Source organism: Schistocerca piceifrons, chromosome 4, assembly GCF_021461385.2.
Source record: "Schistocerca piceifrons isolate TAMUIC-IGC-003096 chromosome 4, iqSchPice1.1, whole genome shotgun sequence".
Taxonomy (NCBI): Eukaryota; Metazoa; Arthropoda; class Insecta; order Orthoptera; family Acrididae; genus Schistocerca; species Schistocerca piceifrons.
The window spans coordinates 261978337-262004239 of NC_060141.1; the positions used below are offsets into that span (position 1 = coordinate 261978337).

Below are 25903 nucleotides of genomic sequence, written 5' to 3' on the forward strand. Positions count from 1 at the left end.
TGCCGTCAATGCGAAGAAGAGGTGACCGAGACGTGTAACCAATGGCACCCCGTACCATCACGCCGGTTGACACGCCAGTATGGTTATGACGAATACACGCTTCCAATGTGCGTTCACCGCGATGTCGCCCAACACGATGCGGCCATCATGATGCTCTAAACAGAACCTGGATTCATCCGAAAACATTACGTTTTGCCATTCGTGCACCCAAGTTCGTCGTTGAGCACACCATCGCATGCTCTCCTGTCTGTGATGCAGCGTCAAGGGTAACCGGAACCATGGTCACCGAGCTGATAATCCATGCTGCTGCAAACGTCGTCGAACTGTTCGTGCAGATGGTTGTTTCCTTGCAAACATCCCCACCTGTTGACTCAAGAATCGAGACGTGGCTGCACGATCCGTTACAGCCATGCGGATAAGATGCCTGTCGTCTCGACTGCTAGTGATACGAGGCCGTTGGGATTCAGCACGGCGTTCCGTATTACACTCCTGAATCCACCGATTCCATATTCTGATAACAGTCATTGGATCTCAACCAACGCGAGCAGCAATGTCGCGATACGATAAACCACAATCGCGATAGGCTACAATCCGACCTTTATCAAAGTGGGAAACGTGATGGTACGCATTTCCCTCCTTACACGAGGCACCACAACAGTGTTTCACCAGTCTGTTTGTGTATGAGAAATCGGTTGGAAACTTTCCTCATGTCAGCACGTTGTAGGTGTTGCCACCGGGGCCAATCTTGTGTGAATGCCCTGAAAAGCTTATCATTTGCAAATCACAGCATCTTCTTTCTGTCGGTTAAATTTCTCGTCTGTAGCACGTCATCTTTGCGGTGTAGTAATTTTAATGGACAGTAGTGCAGGAAAGAAAATTTTTCTTTCGATGTGAGAAGAAAATTTACCTCTGTTATGCCATGTGTTAATTATACTAAAATGGGTATGGTTTTGTTTTTTAAGTGGAATATACGCTGCCCCGCTACTAGCCATCCTTCACGCGATCCAGTTTCACAGTTTCTTTGTGGAGGCGTGAAACAAGTGAAGTACTCTTTCTTGCAAAAAATGGTTCAAATGGCTCTGAGCACTATGGGACTCAACATCTTAGGTCATAAGTCCCCTAGAACTTAGAACTACTTAAACCTAACTAACCTAAGGACATCACACACACCCATGCCCGAGGCAGGATTCGAACCTACGACCGTAGCAGCCTTGCGGCTCCGGACTGCAGCGCCAGAACCGCACGGCCACCGCGGCCGGCACTCTCTTTCTTGCAGACTTTTATCAGTACGAAGTAATAAAGGAAAAAGGATTATTTTAAATTTTGGATTTTCTGTTATCTGTGTTTCATTTATCAGATAAACAGTGGCCAAAAATAACTGAAGATCCAATTACTTACTCTGGTCCAAATACGGCTTCACAGATACCCCCACTGAAGGAGACGCCTATTCTGTGGCCGAATGGCTGCTTATCAGAATCCGTCGTCACGAAGTAGCCAAATTCTGTACACGTCTGGTATAGCCACTGTCTCGCTGTGAACAAACATCAGTAATATCTATGTCATTACTCACAGCTGTTCACTCTTCAGTCATATATACCATTGATTAATTTGCAAAATTATAAACACAGAGTGCGTTACAGGCACTTCTATAACCGCTGGGGGTGGTTGTTCACTCCAAAAAAAAAAAAGAAAAAGAAAAAAGTGCTCATAAATTTACATACAAAAGCTACTGTTTTTGTGTTTTTAAGAACAGGACATTTCACAAAGTACTCAAGTCATAAACCATACGAAATATTCAAAATAAGCTCAACAGTGAAATTTTTAGTCGCCCCTTTAAAACACCAGACTGTTCGCTTTTGGAGGGCTGTGATTGGTATGGAAGCGGTCAGTGAATCGCCACCATTGACTTAAGTCATGGCAGTGGCCTTGATTGTATGGTACCAACGCCTTAATATGGGTCGATGTGATGACGTGACAGAATGACAAAAATAAAAAGAACTTCGTTTTGTGTTTGCATGTATCTATTACATACCGCGAATAAAATTATCCTAATTGTTGGTGGCGCAACGTACACCGTTCAATGTGTCTACAAAGAACGGTGTACCACTCGCATCCCTGAAACACAGCGTGAAATCTGTGGTGGTAAAAAGATCCTAGCCGACGAGGACTCGAGATGAGTGTCTCGCTTTGTCAATGTCAGTCGGCTCCACACCCCATAGAAATGTCTGCTTTTAATGAAAACACATCCATATCAACCAGTATCTCAGTGAACATTGCAAAAGAACTGTATATGTTGCAGGTTTAGAGAGGATACCTCGCAAAACGCCATTGCCCACAATAGCACATAAAACGTCATGTCTTCAATAGGCCAAACAACACAGAAGCTGGACAGTAGGTGACTCTATTCGGAAAGAACAAATTCCGACCTGTACCGCGTTTAGGAAGTGGAGGTATTCATTAGCAACAAATGAAAATTTGCACTGAGGCTGTAATTCGAGCCTGGATCGCTTGCTTACTAGTCAGATGCGTTAACCATCAACGCCAAGGCGGCACAACGGTTACAGGTAACTGCACGGACTACATAAGCTCGCCTCCCCTCTGAGTCCAAATTCCCATTTACCGCACACTACAAACATAGCATCCCCTAGCCCTCTGCCCTCATCTTGTTCGTCACATCATGCACAGTCCCGCATGAGGTCCGACGAAGAGTGCTCTGCACTGAATGATCATATTAGCCTTCATGGCGCATACGAGTGGTGCAGAGCACTCATAGCCGGGACTGGGATTGATGTGACCAACAAAAGACAAAGGGCTAGGGGCTGCTACATTTGTAGTGTGCGGCAAACGGGAATTTGGATTGTGACGGGAGGCGCGCTTGGGTAGTCCGTGCAGTTGTATCTGCCTAGCAAGCAGGAGAGCTTGGTTCTAATCCTGGTCTGCCGGCCGGAGTGGCCGTGCGGTTCTAGGCGCTACAGTCTGGAACCGAGCGACCGCTACGGTTGCAGGTTCGAATCCTGCCTCGGGCAAGGAGGTGTGTGATGTCCTTAGGTTAGTTAGGTTTAATTAGTTATAAGTTCTACGCGACTGATGACCTCAGAAGTTAAGTCGCGTAGTGCTCAGAGTCACTTGAATCCTGGTCTTGGTACAAATTTCCATTTGTCGCCAATGAATTCTTTCATTGCCCAAATGCAACAGAGCTCGGAATTTCTCCTTTCTGAACATATTCTGTGTGCGGCCGCGGGATCAAACACAGAAATGGTGTCTGTTCTTTCGGAAATGTCCTAAAGACTAAACACCACTCATATGGATATAAGTAGCTGCCTGTGTTGTCCGACGAGTCGCGATGTAGCCAGTTTCCAAATGATGCAGTGTGCTGAATGCTTCGGCGGCTCACTGAGGTGTTTAACTCACAATGCCTGGAGGACGTAGTTCAGATCTGATATGGCACTGTGAAGTTTTGCTTGTGTTTTTCGTGCCTTGACGTGAACCCACTCATTCAAGATAACATGAACATGAACCAGGACAGGTATTTCAACGTTATCGGTGATCAGGTTTTGCCCTTTCTCCTACATATTCATGGTGATTATGCTGTCTTCCAAGATGGAAACAGCCATGGTCACACGGCTGCGTCGTTATGCTCTCGATTTGAAGAACACTCAGGCACCTATTGTACTACGTTAATCTTTAAATGTACTCTGATTAGCCAGAACATTATGACCACCTACCTAATAGGCGATATGTCCACCTTTGCCACGGATAACAACGGCGACGCGTCGTGGTGTGAAAGCAATGAGGCCTTGGTAGGTCGTTGGAGGGAGTTGGCACCACATCTGCACACACAAGTCACCTAATTCCTGTAAACTCCGAGGAGGGTTCGATCTGGTCCAGATCTGGCGAGTTGGACGGCCAGCACAACTGGAACTCGCCACTGTGTTCCTTGAACCACTCCATCGCACTCCTGGCCTTGTGACCTGGCGCATTATGTTGATGAAAAAAGCCGCTGCCATCGGGAAATATGATCGTTATGAACGGGGGTACAGTGGTCATCACCAGCGTATAATACTCCTTGAACCACTCCATCGCACTCCTGGCCTTGTGACCTGGCGCATTATCTTGATGAAAAAAGCCGCTACCATCGGGAAATATGATCGTTATGAACGGGTGTACAGTGGTCATCACCAGCGTATAATACTCCTTGAACCACTCCATCGCACTCCTGGCCTTGTGACCTGGCGCATTATCTTGATGAAAAAAGCCGCTGCCATCGGGAAATATGATCCTTATGAAGGGGTATATGGTGGTCATCACCAGCGTATAATACTCCTTGCCTGTCATGGTACCTAGCACGAGCTCCACTGGACCCAAGGCTGCCCACGTGAATGTTCTCCAGGGCGTACTGGAGCCGCCGCCAGCTTATCCCCGTACTCAGTACAGGTGTCAAAGAGCTATTCACCTGGAAGACGGCGGATTCGTTCCTTCCCATCGTCATAGTGAAGAAGGTATCGGGAGTCATCAGACCATGCAACGCTCTGCTACTCTGCCGACGTCCAGTGACGATGGTCATGTGCCCATTTCCGTCGTAGTTGCCGATGTCATGATGTTAACTTTGGCGCATGCATGGGTCATTGCCTGCAGAGCCCCATCGTTAGGACTGTTCGGTGCACTGTGTATTCAGACACACTTGTACTCTGCCCAGCATTAAAGTCTAATAATAGTTCCGGCAGATTTCGCCGCCTGTCTTGTTTTACCAGTCTGCCCACCCTGTGATGTCCGACATCTGTAATGAGGGATGGCTGCCCAACCTCACGAAGTGGTTTCTCTACGTGTTGAAGACACTCACCACAGCACTCCTTGAACACCCGACAAGTCGCTTAGTTTACGAAACGCTCGTGCAGAGGTTCCGGGTCATCACAATCTGCCCACGGTCGAGCTCCGATAGATCGCGCGCCTTCCCCATTCTACACAAGGTCAGGACGCTCATACCAGATGAATCGTGCGTGTGTCTGACTGGCAGTCATTCCTCTCCAGGTGACAATGAAAATCTATGGCTAGCCAGGACTCGAACTCAGATTTAGCGCTTTACACAAGCGGTCGCCTTAAGCGCTTTGGGTATCCGTGTACGACTCACAGCCCGGCCCAAACTTCCGTATGTTATCGTTCCTAGGTCACAACCTGTACTTGTTCACACGTTATATAATTCCCCTACAAGGGAGCGCATCTTTAATTGAAAGTCACTGCCTGGTACTGGCGGATAAATACTATTTAGTGTTCCTGCCTGCATACTTGTACATGTATGCATGTCCAGAGGAACATCGTATCATTCTCCTTGACAGCACAGGCACGGCAATGTATTTATCCATCAGCACCAGGCAGTGAATTTCAATTGAAAATGTCGTCCCCTGTAAGGTTATTATACAATATGTGTAGGAGTACAGATTGTGATGGGGAACAATGACATAGCGATGTCTGACTTTGAATCGTGCACCGATAGCCCCATTCCCCTTTTAGCTCCGCAGCGTCGCTTGTTTGAAGTTTTCCTCCTTAGTGATATTCTGTCCGCCGAGTGAGTCGTAGAGGCTCGGCTCCGCCTTTCTGGCTGTCTTCGTCTACTTGCAGCGGCTTCGGCCGCTCCGCTGTGGCTTCCACGGTTTCCACGTGATATTCCACGAAAAGATACTGTGAGCTTCACTTTCGATAAAACAACGCCACAAGTGCTGGCATTGAATTTTTCACAAATATTTACATTTATCAGCCAAAAGAATTTCATGTATATTTCAAAGTATTATGGCGATCATTCAACACTGCTGAATCTGTAGATAGCATATTTTACTCTTCTTCATGAGAGAGCAGAATATAACGTGATCCACCATTGCTGCTGTAAAGGTAAGACAATTTATTTATTTGTTATGTGCACAGGGACCATAGTTGTTAGTTTTGAACTGGACCAGTGGATTCAGTACCTAAGAGGCTGAATGTATTTTGCAGTGACTGTATTGTTTGGATACTCTGTATTGCCCAGTCAGTTCGTATAGAGTTTTCCTAACAATAACACAGAGTAAGCACATCACTTGCAGCAACAACGCGCTACATGATAGCTACAGTTTTGTACGTGTTCCCAGGTCAGGCATTCATTTAAGTATTTCGGTAATTTAAAAGACATTACGAGTTATTCACCTTCACTTGTCCTCGGTTGTTTGGTTAATAGTAGGCTGTTTCAGGATTCTGTCACAACTGAAGTAAAATGTTAGTGAAGTGAAACTGTACAAACACCGCTGTGTTCTGGCAAAAGAAACTATTTTTAACTTGGCAACAAGAGAAAGAAGAACAGGGATCCAAGACAGGCAAAAATAAATCTGCCTCTCTGTTGGAATGTCAGTGTAATCCTGTATTCATTGCATTTTTAATAATAAACGGTTGACCTGTCGATTTATTTGTCATATCTACGTCTACATGCATCCTGTGCAAATCACACTTTCTGTATTATTCCATTCTCGAAAAGCGTGTGGGATGACAAACACCTATCTCCTTCCCTGCGAGCTCTGATTGTATTATGATATTCGTATCTCCCTATGTAGGTCTGCGTCAACAACATATTTTCACATTCGAAGGAGATACTTGGCGATTGAAATTTCGTGAGAAGATGCCGCTGCAACCAGAAACTCATTTGTTTTAATGATGTACAACCCAAATCCTGTATCATGTCCATGATATGTCCCCTGTTTCTCGATAACACAGAATGTGCTGTCCTCCTTTGAACTTTCTCGACTTAGTCCATTAATCCTATCTGGTAAGAATCCCACACCGTGCAGTAGCATTCCAAAAGAGGATGGACAGGCATAGTCTTTTTGGCAGATCTGTTGCATTTTGTAAGTGTTCTGCCAATAAAGCACAGTGTTTGATTCGCCTTTCCTACAGCATTTTCTATGAGTACTTTCCAATTTGAGTTGTTTGTAATTGTAATTCCTAGGTATTTACTTGAATTTATGGGCTTTAAATTTGATTGATTTATCGTGTAACCGAAGTTTAACGGATTCTTGTTAGTACTTATGTGGATGACTTCAAATTTTTTGTTGTTTAGGGTCAATTGCCAGTTTTGCACCATACAGATTTCTTTCTTAAATTGTTTTGCTATTTGTTTTGATCATCAGATAAATTTACTATACGATAAACGACAGCATCATCTGCAACCAACCGAAGACGGCTACTCAGATTGTCTCCTAAATCGTTTATATAGATAAGCAACAGCAGAGGACCTAAAACAGTCCCTTGCAGAGCGCCAGAAATCACTTCTGTTTTACAGGATGACATTTCGTCATTTACTATGAACTGTGACCTTTCTGACAAGAAATCACGAATCCAGTCGCATAACTGAGACGATATTCCAGAAACACACAGTTTGACAGCAAAGTGCTTGTGAGGTGTGGTGTCAAAAGCCTTCTGGAAACCTAAAAATACAGAATCAATTTGAAATCCCTTGTCGACAACACTCCCAATGATGTTTTCTAAATACGTGTTGACTGTGTGTCAATAGATCATTCTGTCCAGGGTAATTCATAATCTTCGAACACAATATATGTTCCAAGATCCTGCTGCATATCGACGTTAATGATATGGGCCTGTAATTAGTGGATTACTCCTACTACCATTCTTGAATATTTGTGTGACCTGTGCAGCTTTTCAGTGTTTGGGTACGGATATGTCATCAAGCGAGTGTTTGTTTATGATTGTTTAGTATGGAGCTATTGCATCAGCATACTCTGAAAGGAACTAATTGGCATACAGTCTGGACTGGCAGACTTGCTTTTATTAATTCATTTAAGTTGCTTCACTACTCTGAGGATATCTGCTTTTAAGTTACTCATGCTGGCAGCTGTTTTTGATTCGATTTTGGGAATATTTACTTTGTCCTCCTGGATGAAGGAATTTCGGAGGGCTGTGTTTAGTAATTCTGCTTCAGGAGCACTGTCATTGATAGTACTTCCATTGCTATCGCGCAGAGAAAGCGTTGATTGTGTCTTGCCGTGCATAACCGGTTAATATGATCGTTTGCAGGCTCGCTAGCTGTAGCTTACGAGTTCTGCGTGATAGGCGTTTGTGTGTAGGCTAATTCGTTAGAACTATGCGACACCTACTGCATTGTATCGTGAGCAAGGGAGCCCCCCCTCCCAACAACTACCGTCCCCTCCCCTGACGCGCCTTCTGCGCAGCTATCGTCCAAGTACTCACAGCTGGAGGAAGAGTAGTTTGTGCGGCGCAGGTCGGCGATGGTGGCGACGTAGGTGGCGTTGAGACAGGAGCCGCGTGCGTCGGCGCCGAAGTCAGCGACGGCGAGCGCCGCGTGCCGCTGCAGCGCAGTCTCCCCTGGAGAGTTGCGCGCAGCGGCGCACAGCCGCCTGACGCCGTCGCCCACCTTGTTGGACGACGACTGCACTGCGTTCGCAAAAGGAACTTCCAGGACGTCCTCCACTGAGGCCACGTCCTCCGTGTTGCTGGCGTTCAGAGGCGTGCACAGTCTGCAACACGGATCAATGTTGTCCCCGAAACCTAAAAATAATAAACCTGGGCTCTTCCTTAGGAGGATTCTGTCGACCCAGAATGTTACACGTTCTACAAGAGTCAAATTCTATGGTCATCGAATTAGCGAAAAAAATTGAGCATCTACGGCACATACTGCGTTATTAATACACTATTGGCCATTAAAATTGCTACACCACGAAGATGACGTGCTACAGACGCGATGTTTAACCGGCAGGAAGAAGATGCTGTGATATGCAAACGATTAGCTTTTCAGAGCATTCACACAAGGTTGGCGCCGGTGGCGACACCTACAACGTGGACACATGAAGAAAGTTTCCAACCGATTTCTCATACACAAACAGCAGATGACCGGCGTTGCCTGGTGAAACGTTGTTGTGATGCCTCGTGTAAGGAGGAGAAATGCGTACCATTACGTTTCCGACTTTGATAGCCGGCCGCGGTGGTCTAGCGGTTCTAGGCGCTCAGTCCGGAACCGCGTGACTGCTACGGTCGCAGGTTCGAATCCTGCCTCGGGCATGGATGTGTGTGATGTCCTTAGGTTAGTTAGGTTTAAGTAGTTCTAAGTTCTAGAGGACTGATGACCTCAGTAGTTAAGTCCCATAGTGCTCAGAGCCATTTGAACCATTTGAACCGACTTTGATAAAGGTCGGATTGTAGCCTATCGCGATTGCGGTTTATCATATCGCGACATTGCTGCTCGCATTGTTCGGGATCCAATGACTGTTAGCAGAATATGGAATTGGTGGGTTCAGGAGCGTAATATGGAACGCCGTGCTGGATCCCAACGGCCTTCTATCATTAGCAGTCGAGATGACAGACATCTTATCCGCTTGACTGTAACGGATCGTGCAGCCACGTCTCGATCCCAGAGTCAACAGATGGGGACGTTTGCAAGACAACGACCAGCTGCACTAACAGTTCGACGACGTTTGCAGCAGTATGGACTATCAGCTCGGAGACCGTGGCTGCGGTTACCCTTGACGCTGCATCACAGACAGGAGAGCCTGCGATGGTGTGCTCAACGACGAACCTGGGTTCAAGAATGGCAAAACGTCATTTTTTCGGATGAATCCAGGTTCTGTTTACAGCATCATGATAGTCGCGTCAGTGTTTGGCGACATCGTGGTGAACGCACACTGGAAGCGTGTATTCGACATCGCCATATTGGCATATCGCTCGGCGTGATGGTATGGGGTGCCATTGGTTACACGTCTCGGTCACCTCTTGTTCGCACTGACGGCAGTTTGAACAGTGAACGTTACATTTCAGATGTGTTACGACCCGTGGCTCTACCCTTCATTCGATCCCTGCGAAACCCTACATTTCAGCGGGATAATGCACGACCGCATGTTGCGGGTCCTGTACGGGCCTTTCTGGATACAGAAGATGTTCGACTGCTGCCCTGGCCAGCACATTCTCCAGATCTCTTACCAACTGAAAACGTCTGGTCAATGGTGGCCGAGCAACTGGCTCGTCACAATACGCCAGTCACTACTCTTGATGAACTGTGGTATCGTGTTGAAGCTGCATGGGCAGCTGTACCCGTACACACCATCCAAGCTCTGTTTGACTCAATGCCCAGGCGTATCAAGGCCGTAATTACAGCTAGAGTGTGTAGTTCCGGGTACTGATTTCTCAGGATCTATGCACCCAAACTGCGTGAAAATGTAATCACATGTCAGTTCTAGTATAATATATTTGTTCAATGAATACCCGTTTATCATATGCATTTCTTCTCGGTGTAGCAATTTTAATGGGCAGTAGTGTATAAGGTAATTGTGACCATTACTTCGCTTGTAAACAAAACCATAACGTGTGAAACACATGTCCAAAGCTGGAACTGTCATGAAAAATGTGGCGTCCTAAAGCATCGACTGCACACCGTCCAACGGCTTTAAGACGGCTCTGACCCGCGCGCCAGTGGAAAGAGCGGGCAGCACCATACTTCCAGAAAGACGCAGTTCAGCGCCCTTTGTCGACGCTGACTTATCCAGTCACCCATCGCTACTCGTGCCCATTTCAGTCGCAGATTTTGAGAGTATCAGTACTAATAGAAAGACAGTACTTAGTCTGAGTTCCGTAAGTATTAACAGAGTAAAGTAATTGTACGTAGGAGGGGAGGAAGCACAGGAAGCCACTTCATAACAAGAAGTTTAGTTATGTTTCTTTTATTTTTATAAATATAGTGTCCTATTAATTAGAAAGTTTAATGTACAGGTCATTTTGGATACCTGCCACCGTCCAAGGTAACTTCCCTCGTTTCTTGTTTGTGTCGGTGCTGAGACCCACAGTAGCCGACACAACTAAGAATACTATGAAACGTTCATGTTCTATAGTTAATCGTGTACTATGTTTGTGCTATTTATATTTAGACTGTTGGAGCATCAGACTAAGGCAGAAAGACACAGCAAGTGTGTAGCCCAGTCACACACATAATTCTGCATCTGGAAACGGCAGAAATGGAGGCATAGCATTCTGCAACGTGGGTTTCCACCTTCAGCGATGGACCGAACTCTTACATGCTATGGCACAAAGCCACGTTTCCACAGCTAACTAACAAGGGGAGGCCACGACGTTTGGAAAGCGGATTTACTTCAAACTTCGCACACTCGTAGCACTCCCTGAGGACAACAAAATGTGTAGGCAGTAGCGCGTACTTCTCAAGCGTTATTGAGAAAATCGCAAGATAATCTCGGTCGTCAAATATATACCTGTGCGTGGCCATCATTACCGTGAAGCGCAGACAGACGCAAATAAAAATAAGTAAATAAATAAATAAGTAATCACTGGGTCGCTGGATCGTGTCCCGCTCGTAAGTTTGTTTTATTTCAAACACAGTCATTTTCTTTACTATTTATATTACAGTTGAAGTAATGGGAAAAATACGTGTAATCGGATGAACTTTTATTAAATTTACAGTGTTACTTGGCAGTCTACAAATTTTTATTGTCACAAGTAGTACAATATTCATAACTACCGACTATTAAACGATCAAACGCATAAAGTGATACTGAAAATGTGTGCTTGTTCGTGATTTGAGAAATCCCTTATACCGGGAAGGAGCCCGAAACTACTTGTTACCTCCAAGGTTTGACCGGCACAGACGGCTTTCTAAAGATGTACAATTAATCGTCGCTTTAAACATTACAAGTTGCGGGATGGTATTTTTCGTAAAAACATGAAAAACAAAGTTAAACGGCACCAGCTGCATTGAATAAATGCTATCTTTCCGCATACGCAATGTATTTTGAGGTTTTCCGTGGAAAAACAAACATCGTTAACATTTTCAAAAACCTCTCTTTCAGCCCATAATTTGGAAGCAAACCATTCACAACGCAGCATTTCCTTAAATATCGGCGCTGATAATTGGTCATGCAGTATCGAGTGTATTTTAATAGCGTCTTCACGAGAAGCAATTTCTCGTTCTCTTTCGATTAAATACGAACAATTTTGAAGACACGGACAAGCATGCATTTTCGGCATCAATTTATGCGTTTGGTTGTTTACTAGTCGGTAGTTATGAATATTATATTATTTGTGATAATAAAAATTTGTAGACTACCAAATAACATTGTAAATTTAATAAAAGTTCATCCGATTACACGTATTTTTCTCATTACATCAACTGTAATATAAATAGTAAAGAAAATGACTGTGTTAGAAAAAAAACTGACGAACGGGACTCGATCCAGCGACTACGGGGCTTGAACGCTAACCATTTTTTTTTATTCACCAAAAACAGTAACAAAAATGGCTACAATGAAATGACATAAATAAGGTGACAGATAATTGCAGTCATAAATTACAGCATTCAAAAAATGTCTTTAGCAGTAGTACAATTCAGCACCTGCACTGTCACCTTCAACTGGTGGCAGTTCAGCATGCACATTTTCTTCTTCTGGAGCCGGCTCCTCATCATCATTTCCCAGACCAAAATTAATCATTCAGTAAATCCTTGATGTGTGTTCCTTCCAGGGTAAATTACATGGACAGAAGAGAAGTCCCGAACAGCGACATCGCAAAGTATTTCACTGGCTTGTTATTTTTGTCAGTTCCAGCCTTCTAAACGCATCTATAGGGAGCTCAAGAACCATTCGGCTGCCGGCGCTTCATGGTAATAATGGCCACCCACGGGTATATATTTGGCGACCGAAATTATCTTGCGATTTTCTCAATAACGCTTGAGAAGTACGCGCTACTGCTCACACATTTTGTTGTCCTCATGGAGTACTACGAGTGTACGAAGTTTGCAGTAAATCCGCGTCCCAAACGTCGTGGCCTCCCCTTGTAAGTGCTGTGATGGGAACTCCTGCCGTAACACCCTGGCTAGAGTGAGTGCTTTTACACGGCGATTCAACTGCCCCTACCGATGCTTTATCCAACACACGCAGTTATATGAGGCCTTCAAAAACCAGGCGCAAGTATTTCCATATTCTGTCGCTCGCTACATTCAAACTAATGAATAGGACCTTTTTGTAGGAAATCTAATGTAATTAAATTTGTATGGGCATACATTATCGCTAGAGGCCATAGTTTTCGAGTTATTCAAGAAAAACTGAAGAAAGTGATCTTCAAACCTACCACCATTTTCACACACAATATGTCATGGCACTCCCTCATACCACTGAACAAAAATTTGCAACTGCACGATTTATTCCCAATTTCGATCTTTTTCGGTCCTCAGTGACTGGCCTTATTACGCAACCAACAAATTGTAAAATTTGTGTTTGCGTAAATTTTAGCTAACTAATTCGCAAATTTTTACAACATAAAATAAACAATTAGACCATTGTTTTCGTCAAGCCCTCTGGCTACCGTGCTTGTAACGATTCAGTCTGGATCGAATTGTCAACGTAATTGAGCTTTAGCGAACACCATACTAGACATCCTGAGTGGTGAGTGATGAGTGTGGGCATGTTTGAAGGTCACTTTTGTATGTTTTTCTTGAATAACTCTAAAACTACGGTCTCTAGTGAAAACGTATTGCAGCACAACATTTAACTACATTAAATTTTCTATAAAAAAGGTCCAGTTCTTTTTTTTCTGTGGGAGTAATAGTTAGCACATAGCAAGCAAGAGAATATGAAAATCTGTCATGGTTTCTGAGGCCGAGACGTAACATAGTGGGTTGCATAAAATGCCCAGTAGGGGCAGCTGAATGACCCTGTATATGCTCTCCGTTCAGTTGTTAGTGTCATTCCGTCAGCGCCGTGTCCCCACGTGAGTCATCAGTGAAATGTGTGGTCAAGCAGCTACAGCCTCATCAATCTGCGTCTTCAACTGGTCTACAACGTGTCAGCTAGCCCTGATGGTTCTGGGCTTTGAGCTGGACACGCTGAGGTGAGGCCCCCCATTGCATACTTTCGCCAAATGCTGCAGTCAGTCTGCCCAGTCTGTGATTGTCCTGGGTTCGACGCTCCTGCCAGCTGCCTTGGGTCATGGACAACCATCTAAAATCGCTTGCTGTAGAGTGGACAACTGACTCGCGTCAGCAAGACCGCTATCGACGCCGGCTGCTGTCCTGCTGTCACAGCGTTCTGCTACCTCAGCGTTCTCACTCGCTACCCGTTAGCCATGGTCGGCTTCTGGGCTTCAGTCATCGACCTCTTGTATGGAATCATCGATTAAAAACGAACAAGTATGCCTGGCTACGTCCCCGCCGCTGTACTGGAGATCCCATCCCACAGCTCTCTGCACAAGTGACTAAGAAGGTAGAAGTTGCCATCATGCAACACTGGTTTCCGTGTGGCGGTCGCAGCACAATGCAACCACTAAAAAGCACTTTGCAGTTCCTTCCAGAAATAATGAGGTTCAAAATGAAACAATGCACCGTTCACTAGAACAAGACTGATGCACATAATTCACTCACTTTACATATACTCAGTGGCATACATCCATTATTATTATTATTATTAGCGAATGTCCCCATTGGAGAACGATAAAAAGGTGTTTTTCAGTCTTAACGTTCTTCTTATTTTCCCAATATTTCTTCATTTTCTCCCCGATGGCCTTTCTTCTTTCTTCGTCCGGCCCCGGTAGCTGAGTGGTCAGTGTGACGGAATGTCAATCCTAAGGTCCCGGGTTCGATTCCCGGCTGGGTCGGAGATTTTCTCCGCTCAGGGACTGGGTGTTGTGTCGTCCTAATCACCATCATTTCATCCCCATCGACGCGCAGGTCGCCGAAGTGGCGTCAAATCGAAAGACCTGCACCAGGCGAACGGTCTACCCGACGGGAGGCCTTAGCCACACGACATTTCATTTCATTTCTTCTTTCCTCGGTCCTCTTTGGTCGATATGGTCTTGGTTCTGTCTCTGGAGTACACTTCCACTTGTCAATTTTGCTTCTGAATGTATCCCTGTCTGATGTGTTCGTTATATCAGTTTTTGCTTTTGTCAAACTTTCTTAACTTCGCTTACGCAGGGTGTTCACACTTCAAGTGATGTCGTATAGTCCAATAGACGTTTAATTAGTCTGTTTCCGTATTCTGTCTAGGTGTCTATAGAACTTCATTCGTCTCTTTCTGATGTCACTTTCGATGTCTGATACTTTTTCTGTAGTCTTGATGGTATGCAGTCTGTATCCATCTTGTGTGTTCCGTGGTCGCAGAATTTTTATAATAATCGTTATCTCTACTTTCCTAATTTCTTGTATATCTAGTTTTCGGTCCAATGAGAGTGTTTCACTTGCATGTGTAGCTGTCGGTTTGATTACTGTGTTGTAGTGTCTGATTTTAGTGCCTTTTGACAGGCACTTTTTGTTATAGAAATTTTGAACATCTACATATTATATACTCGTATGAGTCGCATTCCAAAACTAAGTTCTGGTGACCAATATTTAACTGATGGTAGCCCTGAATGAAGGTTCACGCATGCAGTGCTATCTACCGACCCATTAGGAAACGACTGGTTCGTTTCAGTAGTCATCTGCCAGTCAATGAGACCAGATCACAATGGCCGAGACAATGGTAGATTCCGCCAGTTGTGAAGTGCGCCGTGTGATTAGATTTTTGCTGGCAAAAGGATCTTCAGCCGCTGAAATCCATCTTGAGTTATGCCTAAAGTAAGGATCTGAAATAATGATTGACGAACAAGTTCTAAAATGGTGTGGAAAATTTGAAAATTGCCGCACAAAAATTCTCATGATTAACAGCGGACTGGCAGGCCAAGTATTCGGACCGACGAATACGTTGATCAAGTAAACCAAAAACTTCGAAGTGATCTGTGATTGACAATTAGTGTTCTGGCTAATGAATTCCGAAACGTTGTTCGAACCTCAGTTTAGAGGAATGAAGGTGAACTGCATGGGCATCACAAACTGTGTGCGAGACGGGTTCCAAAAATGCCCCCTTATTGACACAAAGAATACGTAGTGCATGACAGTTTTTGGGACGCTGTAGAGAATATCGAGATGATTCTTTTTTTTTTTCACACACTGTTAAGAGCGACGAGACGTGGGTATCGCACACCAACGCAGAATTGAAACAACAGTAAATTCAACCAACCCGAAAAAGTTTAAGCAATCTCCGTTCTGAATCGAAAAATAATGGCTGCCGTTTCTTGGGACGAAGAGAGCGTCCTTTTGATTGACTTCATGGATGGTATGTCAATAATTACAGCTGACGTATATTGTGAAACGCTAACCAAACTGATCCGCCATCCAAAATCGACGCCGTAGCAAAGTTTTGTCTGGCATAATCCTTTACAAAACGAAGTACGCCCTAACAGCGCAGCCAAAACCAAGAAGAAGAGTCAAGATTTTCGTTGGGAACTTTTGTATCAGCCTCTGTACACTCGCGTTCTTGCACCAAGTGACTATTTCCCCTTGTTGCATTCGAAAAAGTGGCTATGAGTGAGGCATAGTGCCTTTACATCGTGCTAATTGAGATTGTAGATCCTTGAACAGGCGTGCAATATGAGTCACTCGCAGGACAGGTGGCATTAGGTTCAAAAAATGTGTGTGAAATCTTATGGGACTTAACTGCTAAGGTCATCAGTCCCTAAGCTTACACACTACTTAACTTAAATTATCCTAAGGACAAACACGCACACCCATGCTCGAGGGAGGACTCGAACCTCCGCCGGGACCAGCCGCACAGTCCATGACTGCAGCGCCTTAGACCGCTCGGCTAATCCCACGCGGCTGGCATTAGGTGTTGGTGTGTATGTCGTCTCTATGCGATCTTGTAGAGGTCACTACCTGACGGACCCTGTTTGAGCTGCAGTCAAAATACTGTCGTTTTTATTTGCAGTTCAGTTTGTTTAATTTTCTGATTGTTTATTAATTTCTACTATAATTGTGCTTAGTTATGAGGGTGAGTGAAGTTGTGAATGTGGAAGAGTGTTTCATATACATTCAAGTTACAGGTAATGTGAGGAGTGTTCGAGAATGACGTGTGTATTAGTCATACGTGCCGGGGAGTTTGTTACAAACTAATTCGTCAGTTTATGGTACTGGAGAAATGAGATTATGATTTCGGTATAGAAGTTAATTTTATATTTGTGAATTTTCAAAATTTATTTATGGTGATTCTGTTCTGATTCAGTGACGAATTTTGAGTGGTTCTGTATCTATGCGGGGGACTGAGCGGGTTTGATGCTGTTTCCGACTGGCTGTGACGTTTCTCTTCCACTCAGAAATTATTCGTACGTATTTTGGGTAGTAGAAACTTCTTTTGTGTAGGGAGAGGAGTAGAGTCGGGGCTTGGATCTGATAGTGATCAGACCTGCTGATATGTGCTCCGATGAAAATTACTAATATTGTGACAGTTCGGTACCAAAATGTTTGAGAAGTGCCGTAAAGTGTAGAAGAGAGTTCGAGTTAAGGCACATTGTGAAATTCGGAACTTTTGGTGACATTTTAAATAACCAAATTCCACGTGGCGTGTTGCTTACTCGCGAATGTGACCATTTTGTTATGTGAGAATGATTATAGCAACATTTGAGCGAGCCATTCTGAAACAAACAATCCATTTGTAAACTGTTGGTAAACTTAACCATAAACTGGCTATGGTTATGAATGGTATTTGTGAGTGGGCTTTTCAGACTTTGTACAGCTTAGAGTAAAGCTTGGTAGTAACTGGTGTAATCAAGTCTCAGGTTCGAATCCTGCCTCGGACATGGATGTGTGTAATGTCCTTAGGTTAGTTAGGTTTAAGTAGTTCTAAGTCTAGGGGACTGATGACCTCAGATGTTAAGTCACATAGTACTTAGAGCCATTTTTTCACCATAATAGAATGAAAGTTTACGCATATAAATACTTTCATGTAACTATTCCTTCCACCGACTTGGCAATTATGTGGAAAAGTAAAGCAGATATGTATTAAAATATTACTGTCAATAAAAACATTTTCTCATGAGCTTGTTTCTTTTTTAATTTTTTTGATGACCAAACGGACCTAAGTTTTGGAAAACGCTTCGCAAAAGGGCCAAATTCTATGACCCCCGATTCAGTGGAAAGAAATGGTTTGGCAGCATCTACCACACATATTTTATTCGTAACATAAGGTAATTGCGACGTTTACGTCTCAGGGATACTATCATTCCTCACTTGTAAACGAGTAAAACACATATCTGAAGGTGAAACAGCCATGAAGAATATTGTAAAACGCTTATGTGACACAGCTGATTGTGTAAAATTGTGTTCTATTTACACTGAAGTGACAGAAGTTATGGAATAGCGATGTGCACACATACAGATGGTGGTAATATTGAGTACACAAGATATAAAACGGCAGTTCATTGGCGGAGCTGTCATTGGTACTCAGGTGATTCAAGAGAAAGAATTACCAACATGATTATGGCTGCACGACGGGAATTCACAGACTCTGAATGCGGAATGGTAGTTGGAGCTAGGTGTATGGAACATTCCATTCGGAAATTTTCAGAGAATTCAATATTCTGAGAACCACAGAGTCAAGAATGTGCCAAGAATACCAAATTTTAGGCCTTAATTTTCACCACGGACAACTCAGTGGCTGATGGACTTCATTTAACGACCGAGAACAGTGGCGTTTGCGTAGAGATGTCAGTGCTAACAGGCTAGCAACAATGCTTGAAATCAATGTGGAACGTACCACGAACGTAACCGTTAAAACATTGCGGCTAAATTTGGCGTTAATGGACTCTAGCAACAGACAAGTCATGCGAGTGCATTTGGTAGCAGCACGACAGCGCCTCAGCACCTCATCTGGGCTCGTTACCATATCAGTTGCACACCAGACGAGTGGAAAACCGTGACTTGGACCCAATTTCAGTTGGGAAGAGCTGATGGTAGGCTTTGAGTGTGGTGCAGACCCCATGAAACCATGGACTCACGTTGTCAGCAAGGCACTGTGCAAGCTGGTGGTGCTCCGTAATGGTGTGTCTGTGTTTAAATGGAATGGACTGGGAAGCCTGGCCCAACAGAACAGAACGTTGACTGGAAATGGTTATGTTCGGCTACTTGAAGACCAACTGCAGCCATTCATGGACTCCATGTTCCCAAACAATGATGGAATTTTTATGAAAGAATAATGCGCCATGTCATTGTTTGTGACTGGTTTGAAGAACATTCTGGAAAATTAGAGTGAATGGCTTGTTCACCCATATCGCCCAACATGAATCCTATCGAACATTTATGGGACGTAATCAAGAGTCAATTCGTGCACAGAATCCTATGCTGACAACACTTTCGCAATTATGGATAGGTAAAGAGGCAGCATAGCTCAGTATTTCTGCAGGGGACTTCCAACGAACTGTTGAGACCATGGCACGTGGAGATGCTGCAGTATGATGGGAAAAAGGTGGTCCGATACGATATTGGCGGGCATCCCATGACTTTTGCTACCTCACTGTAAAGCTGTTCGTCTTCAGTGGCCCATACAGCACAGGAACTGGACAGTAGCTGTCTAGGACTTTGTAGTGCATTCCTACAAGTCGTGATCTTGGCTCTTTTCAAATGATTCAAGCCGTAGAGTGAGGCCTATAACTCGCAGCATGTGGAGGAGGTCGGTCATTCATGAGGTGCTCCTGTGATATTTTTGGGGGCACTTTCCATTACTTGACGTGGATCCAATTGGTAAGATTACCATTAATAAGAACCACGATGTCTATTTCAACGTTCTCGGTAACCATGTTTTAATCTTTCTTCTATATAGTTACTATGAGTACCTTGTGGACACTCCTTTGTTAAGTGTCAAAAAATCGATTTTTTAATTTTGTCTTAAAAAAATTCTGTGTAGTTTTCTGAACAATAAAAAGTTCCTTTCAAGGAGGAAAAAGCCCCAGAATTAGAATATACAATTATCTGTACACATGACACCTCCACCATGTCATGCAGACAGCTCTGTTAAAAACAGAATTTTGTCCTCACTTGTTTGTTATGACTTTTCAATCTCTAATGTCTTAGTGACACGAGATTATTAGAGAAGTAACAATATGGTAGGACTCAAAACCCAAATGAGAGTTTTAACAACTATGTATGGGAACAGATACAAAACACTGTTACGATAGGATTAAATACTTTGAAAACAGGCGTGCTGGATGTTCTGTTATGTTTCAGTGATAGTGCAGTGTGTGCGAAAACTATATGCTTATGTGGATATGGTGTCTGTTCTTTCGGACATGTCCGAAAGATCAGACACCATCTTCATATAAGTGTAATTAAGAAGCTGGCTTCTCTATGTATAGACTGAACTACTCGGAAGTGGAATTGATTATTAAGAAGATTCAGCCAATTTAGCCTTCGTTGTATGATAGTGAAACATGAACTAAGCATTAGAGATGTGGTGCTATAGACGAATGTTGAAAATCAGGTGAGTTAATGAGGTGGAGAATGAGAAGGTTCTGTGCAGAATCGGAGAGGAAAGGAACATGTGGAAAACACTGACAAGGAGAAGGGGAAGGGTGATAGGACATTTGTTAAGACATCAGGTAATAACTTCCATCGTACTAGAGGGAGCTGTAGAGGATAAAACTATAGAGGAAGACAGAGATTGGATTACATCCAGCAAATAATTGAGGACATAGGTTGCAAGTGCTGCTCAGGTTTCGCATAAAGTTACGATACTACACTACTTTGACACTTGTTACTCATGGGACTCTATCTATCGTGATAATTCCTTGGTGATCATAAGCAGAAATCATCAACTGGTAGAGATTTGATTGAGTGTGCCGACATTTTTTTGACGTCGAGAATGTGAAACTCTTCTCTCACTTTACTGTGATTTCAACTCCGGTTGAAAGTCTCTAATCCACCTTTCATCAATAGTGACAATTCGACACAAGAACCCTTGACCTTCGCGACCGAATCGTTGTCTGAGCAAGATTGCAATATCCAGGAGTTTCTGTAGTGTGGGACCTGTCCCGCAGAAATTTGTCTCTTCTTCAAATCATTTGTCAGAATACTGAATACTGATACTGGAGGGATTCGTGTGGCTTCGGAGAGTTCCTCACAAGTCGCACTGCGATCTTCTTCAAGAACGTCTGCCACAAGTTTCTCACTTCGTTCATCAGTTTCCGGGTTTTGGCTTATCTTCTATGTTCATACAACCACCACGAAATGAATTACCCCGTCGTGAAACTGTAACTACAGCCCGTTGTAAACTCACCGCAAACACCACTTAACCCACTGTGTGCTTTTTTTTTTTTTTTTTTTTTTTTTTTTTTTTTTTTTTTTAGCGTAAAGTTTCGATCTTGATGTACGACCTTTGGTCTTCAATAGTCACAGTACCCGAGATCGCTGCGGGATCCATTTCTACCTCTCGCCAATTTTATATTAGAGTATACAGCGAAAAAAAGAAGGACACTACTTCTTCCTCAAGCTCCCAACTACATCTGACGTAATTTTCATTGTTGTCGCATCAAACAGTCCACAGTAATACCAACCCGTGCGTTATTTATCAAGTGTTTCTCGTAAATGTTCTCTCATCGCATCTGGGTAAAATTTCCCATTGCGTGGCCTGTGAGACTGCTACTCACCTGAAGAACTTGCTGATGATGGCGCTGTCTGCCTCTGTCCGCAGGCGGTCCTCGAGCTCAGCTGCCGCAGCGCGGATGTCCTCCAGGCAAGCGGCGTCGTTGGCACCGATCACCTCCCCCACCACCTCCAGGTAGCCTGCGACGAGGGGACAGCGATGTTACGCAGAAGGCCTTTCATCAAAGGTGCAAGCGTTTGCGTAGTGTCCACTGAGCTCGCACCATTCGGATGGAGTTTGGTTTAGTATTCCACACAATCGCTATTATATGTGTGATGTCTGTTCTTTCTGACATGTCCAAAAGAACAGACACAACACATATAGTACTAATATCCATACACCTTGATACCATTTCATAAAATATCTTCAATGTGGATGCACCTTAGTTCCGACCTCTTGCGGGACTCATGCTAAAATGCTGTGAGGAATGAAGATGGTGGACAGGGTGGCGCTATGGAAGTAGTGTGCGACAAGTTGTGAATACGGGGTAGAAATACGTGGTGGACGAGAAGTGTATTCGGGTGTCCGACGTGGTAAACGAAAAGATTTTTAAAAAGAAGCATTGTACCATTTCCTCCTCCCTCGTTTTTACACGAAACAATCGTAGGTGTGTTTTATTTTCGTTCGTGGGTGGAGCCTGAAGTGGTAGAAAACATCCGTCCTAGTTAGTTTTTAGGGCAAAAGTGGCGGTGACATTGGATACTAGATTTGTTTGTAGGTTAGATAGGTTTTGGTGAAACTATTGGTGTCAGCGGCCAATGCCTTCATTGAAAGAGGACTAGAGGAGAAAAAAGGGCGTTAGAGCTCTTGTCTGCGAAATTAAAAGAAGATAAGGCGATAAAAAGCTGTTATGAAGAAAGAAAATTAAACGAAAAAATTAAAAATAAAAAGAAACAAAAAACAATTGCAAAAAGTAGAACGCAAGAAAATACAAAAATGAAATAAAAAATAGCGTAAAAAACTAAAACTAAAAATATAAATCACAGATAATAAAGAAGATAAAAAACAAAGATAAAAATAAAAATAAAAGACCTAATATTACGAAAAACTAAAGCAAGAAAATGATTTCCTAATATTGACTGATTGCTTACAAATAGAATACATGGGGTTTCTAATGATTACGTTTTATGATTCATGGAAGAGTTAGTACGTACATTTGGTTCCGTATTGGTAGTCTCTTTCAATATTCCTTCCTTGTTCCCTGCATGAGGTGGGTCGACTCAAAATTTTATGTGAGCTATCAGTGAATATTCACTGATTTATTACAATACCCTCGTGCGGCTGATATCGGTATTTCTCTTTCATCATGTCTCGTATAAATTTTATTCGTTGAGACTTCTGCATATCGCCACTCCATTACTGGACATTTGCTTTTCCTTTTTTTTGCATATTTTCAATGCAGGATTTCACGCTCTCGTTTGCAGAAGAATTTTGAGACGACTCACCTCATGCAGGGAACAATGAAGGAATATTGGAAGAGACTACCAATACGGAACCAGATGTACGTACTAACTCTTCCGTGAATCATAAAACGTAATCATGAGAAACCCCGTGTATTCTATTTGTAAGCAATCAGCCAATATTAGGAAAGAATACAAAATCCTACCCTGCACCTACGGAAAACATCCGGACGATAGTCATACTCTTCCCATAGTTTTACGAGCATGTCTGGAGTTTCACATTCACTGCTGTTGCTATGCGGTAGTTCAATACACTCAAAGTCGTTGGAGGGGGAGGCACGTAACCAGAGCCTTTCATAAACCCTCACAGAAAGGCCTCATATGGTGAGACCAGCTGACCTTGAGGGCCAAGGGAGAAACGCATGTCTTGTATGTCCGTTAGGCTGTAGGAGCTGCTATGCCGCACCCCAGACAAAGTCACGTCGCACAGTTGTAACTGATTTGGACCCATCTAAACGGAGAAAGTGAATTGACTTTTGTTGTTCCGTTATCGTCAACAGTCACCAGCAACTTACAACTGGCGCCAAACTTTCGCTACTTCAGCAAGTGTAGACGGAAAACTATTTACCGTATGGGTACCCATCTTTATAGGAATGATGTTCAGACTGTATGCTGCAGGATTTGCGTTGTTAGTGGTGTTAGCGTCATGACTTGCCGCTAGGCTCCGGTGCCGGTGCGGCAACGTAGGGCTGAAACACTAGCATCAGCGTGAATTACAGTCAGCGATGGTCTGGACAAGGTGAGCACTTTTATCGAGACGACAGCAATACTGCTGCAGCTCTCCGCGGGTATCGACACGTTAAAAGAATACAGGGAGATCTCCTTCCCGCACAGGGGTTGAAGAGCACAATTCAAACGTTCGTATTAAGTGGCAATTTCGGAATTGTTCCTGGAAAAGACAGACGGCCAATTCCGCCACAGACTGTAGAAGAAGTTACTGTTGCCATGGCTGAGAATGTTGGACGCAATGTACGATCTTCACGCAGTGCACGAGCTGCGTCACGACAGCGAACATTCCTTGGTCCACCATTGAATTGGGCAGCCGAAGAGAAACCTCTAGTGCCGTTCCAGGCCGTTGTTGTTTCAGATGGTCGTCACACTGATCAACGTTCATAAACCGGAACGTAAACATCGTACGTAAGTAACAAATGTTACCTTCTCATTTGGAAATTAAAATGGTTTATTCGTTTCTTCTCTTCCGCATGTCCTTACAAATGTTTCTACAAAGTTTCATTGTCCTACGATCACTCATTTTTCATGGGAGGGGGAGGGGGGGCTCTAAAATAGCGAAAGTTCAGTTACAGCCACCCTGTAGTTACAGTACTTGAGTTAAAATTCACCCCAAGTTTCTTTCTTCATTCATGTAGTTGTAGTCTTTTGAAATCGGATGAAGCTTTTTGGGATACTGTTTACTTAAAATTGTATCTTTAGAACTCAGTCATGGTTGAAAAGTTGTGGGAAGAGATCTATGAAAAACATTCTATCTTCTCCAAGACCGTGCTCGCCATTTCTGAGCAACTGGAAAGTCTGAAGAACGTACCCAAACGGCATACCATGTAATCAGAACTCCCTGTAACGACTTTCACGAAATATACGCCAACAGCGTGAACCAACAATTAATTTATCTAGATATTTGGTATGAAAATAATAACAAAGGAAAAAGAATTAACAATTAAAGTGTCCGCTTGCTAGATGATGGCGTTTTGAATATCGTTTGTCATTGAGTAATACTGCGTATGGAACCTTTCCACAAGACCATGCAGAGAGGTTTGGGCAGATGTATTTAGCCTAATGAAATTGAAACTAGTAAACTGCATCAGAAGCCACCTTTCTACGATCTAGGCAGAATTCAGTAAAGTCGATTATTGTAACTTTTTATTCCGATCTAAGTTTGCTATATCACGCAAATCGCATAGTGGGAGGAGTGCAGTTGTGTGACCGTAGGAAGATGTAGGGTACTTAGGAACCAACGTGACAACGAAAGCAATATTAGCTTGTGTACGAACGGCTCCAAAACACCAGCGACCAATCGCCCATCAAGAGGGCTGTAAGGTAAAGAATAAATTTTTTCCGTATTTTTTCCGTACTGTCGAGATACAAGCCCGTTGCAAAGTATTCGTTACCCGTTACTTTCTTTAGTGACGTAGCCATTCGACATAAATACGTTTTTGCTATTCTAGAAAATCATGAGTATAACCGTGTTCCTGCATGCGCCATTTGAGTGTGTTGTCTTCCCTTAGCAGATTTTTGCCTTCTGCATACCATGGCTGGAATGTAGAGTTGTAAGACTGCCGTAGGCTAACGTAGTCACATGTCAGCGCAGACTGCAGCTGTTTTCCTAGCAACCCAGGTCAGCTAAGGACGTAATCGCGGTACCTGTAAGTAGTACGGCAAGGGTCGTACCACCCCAGTTTCCATTGTTCCCAAATTTATTCAAGACGGCGGCGATGACGTCATCCAAGATGGCGGCATGTAGACTTGGTAACAGCGCATGACATCATCCAAGATGGCGGATTTTGGCGGGAAAATAGGCCAAGTGGGCTATGTCCACTACCCTAACTTCCAGAAAAAATGGCGGGAATTTTGAATTTTGGCGGGAAAATAGACCAATTGGGCTACGCCCACTAACATAAGCCTCCAGAAAAAATAGGTGCGAAATTCAAATTCCAACAGGATAATGCACGCAAAACCTTACTTTTCTTTATTATTATTCATTATTATTTATTAACATTCATTATCATTTATTATCATTTATTATCATTGACCTACCTCCACGAGAAAATTCACCCCAAATTCACATTCCAAAACGATAATGGCTGCAAAACCATACTTGTCCTTATTATTATTCATTATCATTCGTCATTTATTATTATTTATTGTCATTATTTATTATCATTTATTATTTATTATTATTTATTATCATTTATTATTATTTATTATTATTGGCCTACC

At 43.4% G+C, this 25903-nt stretch overlaps 1 protein-coding gene across 1 annotated transcript in view; it reads right to left on the reverse strand.

Annotated features, from left to right (window-relative positions):
• The window catches only part of LOC124795776 (thymus-specific serine protease-like), a 150886-nt gene that overhangs the window by 63123 nt on the left and 61860 nt on the right, over positions 1–25903 (reverse strand). The window contains exons 5-7 of the mRNA XM_047259860.1: positions 21496–21631; positions 8227–8513; positions 1399–1531 (exon numbers count right to left, since the gene is read on the reverse strand). Coding sequence (XP_047115816.1) covers positions 1399–1531; positions 8227–8513; positions 21496–21631 — 556 coding nt within the window. The remainder of the gene's footprint in view (positions 1–1398; positions 1532–8226; positions 8514–21495; positions 21632–25903) is intronic.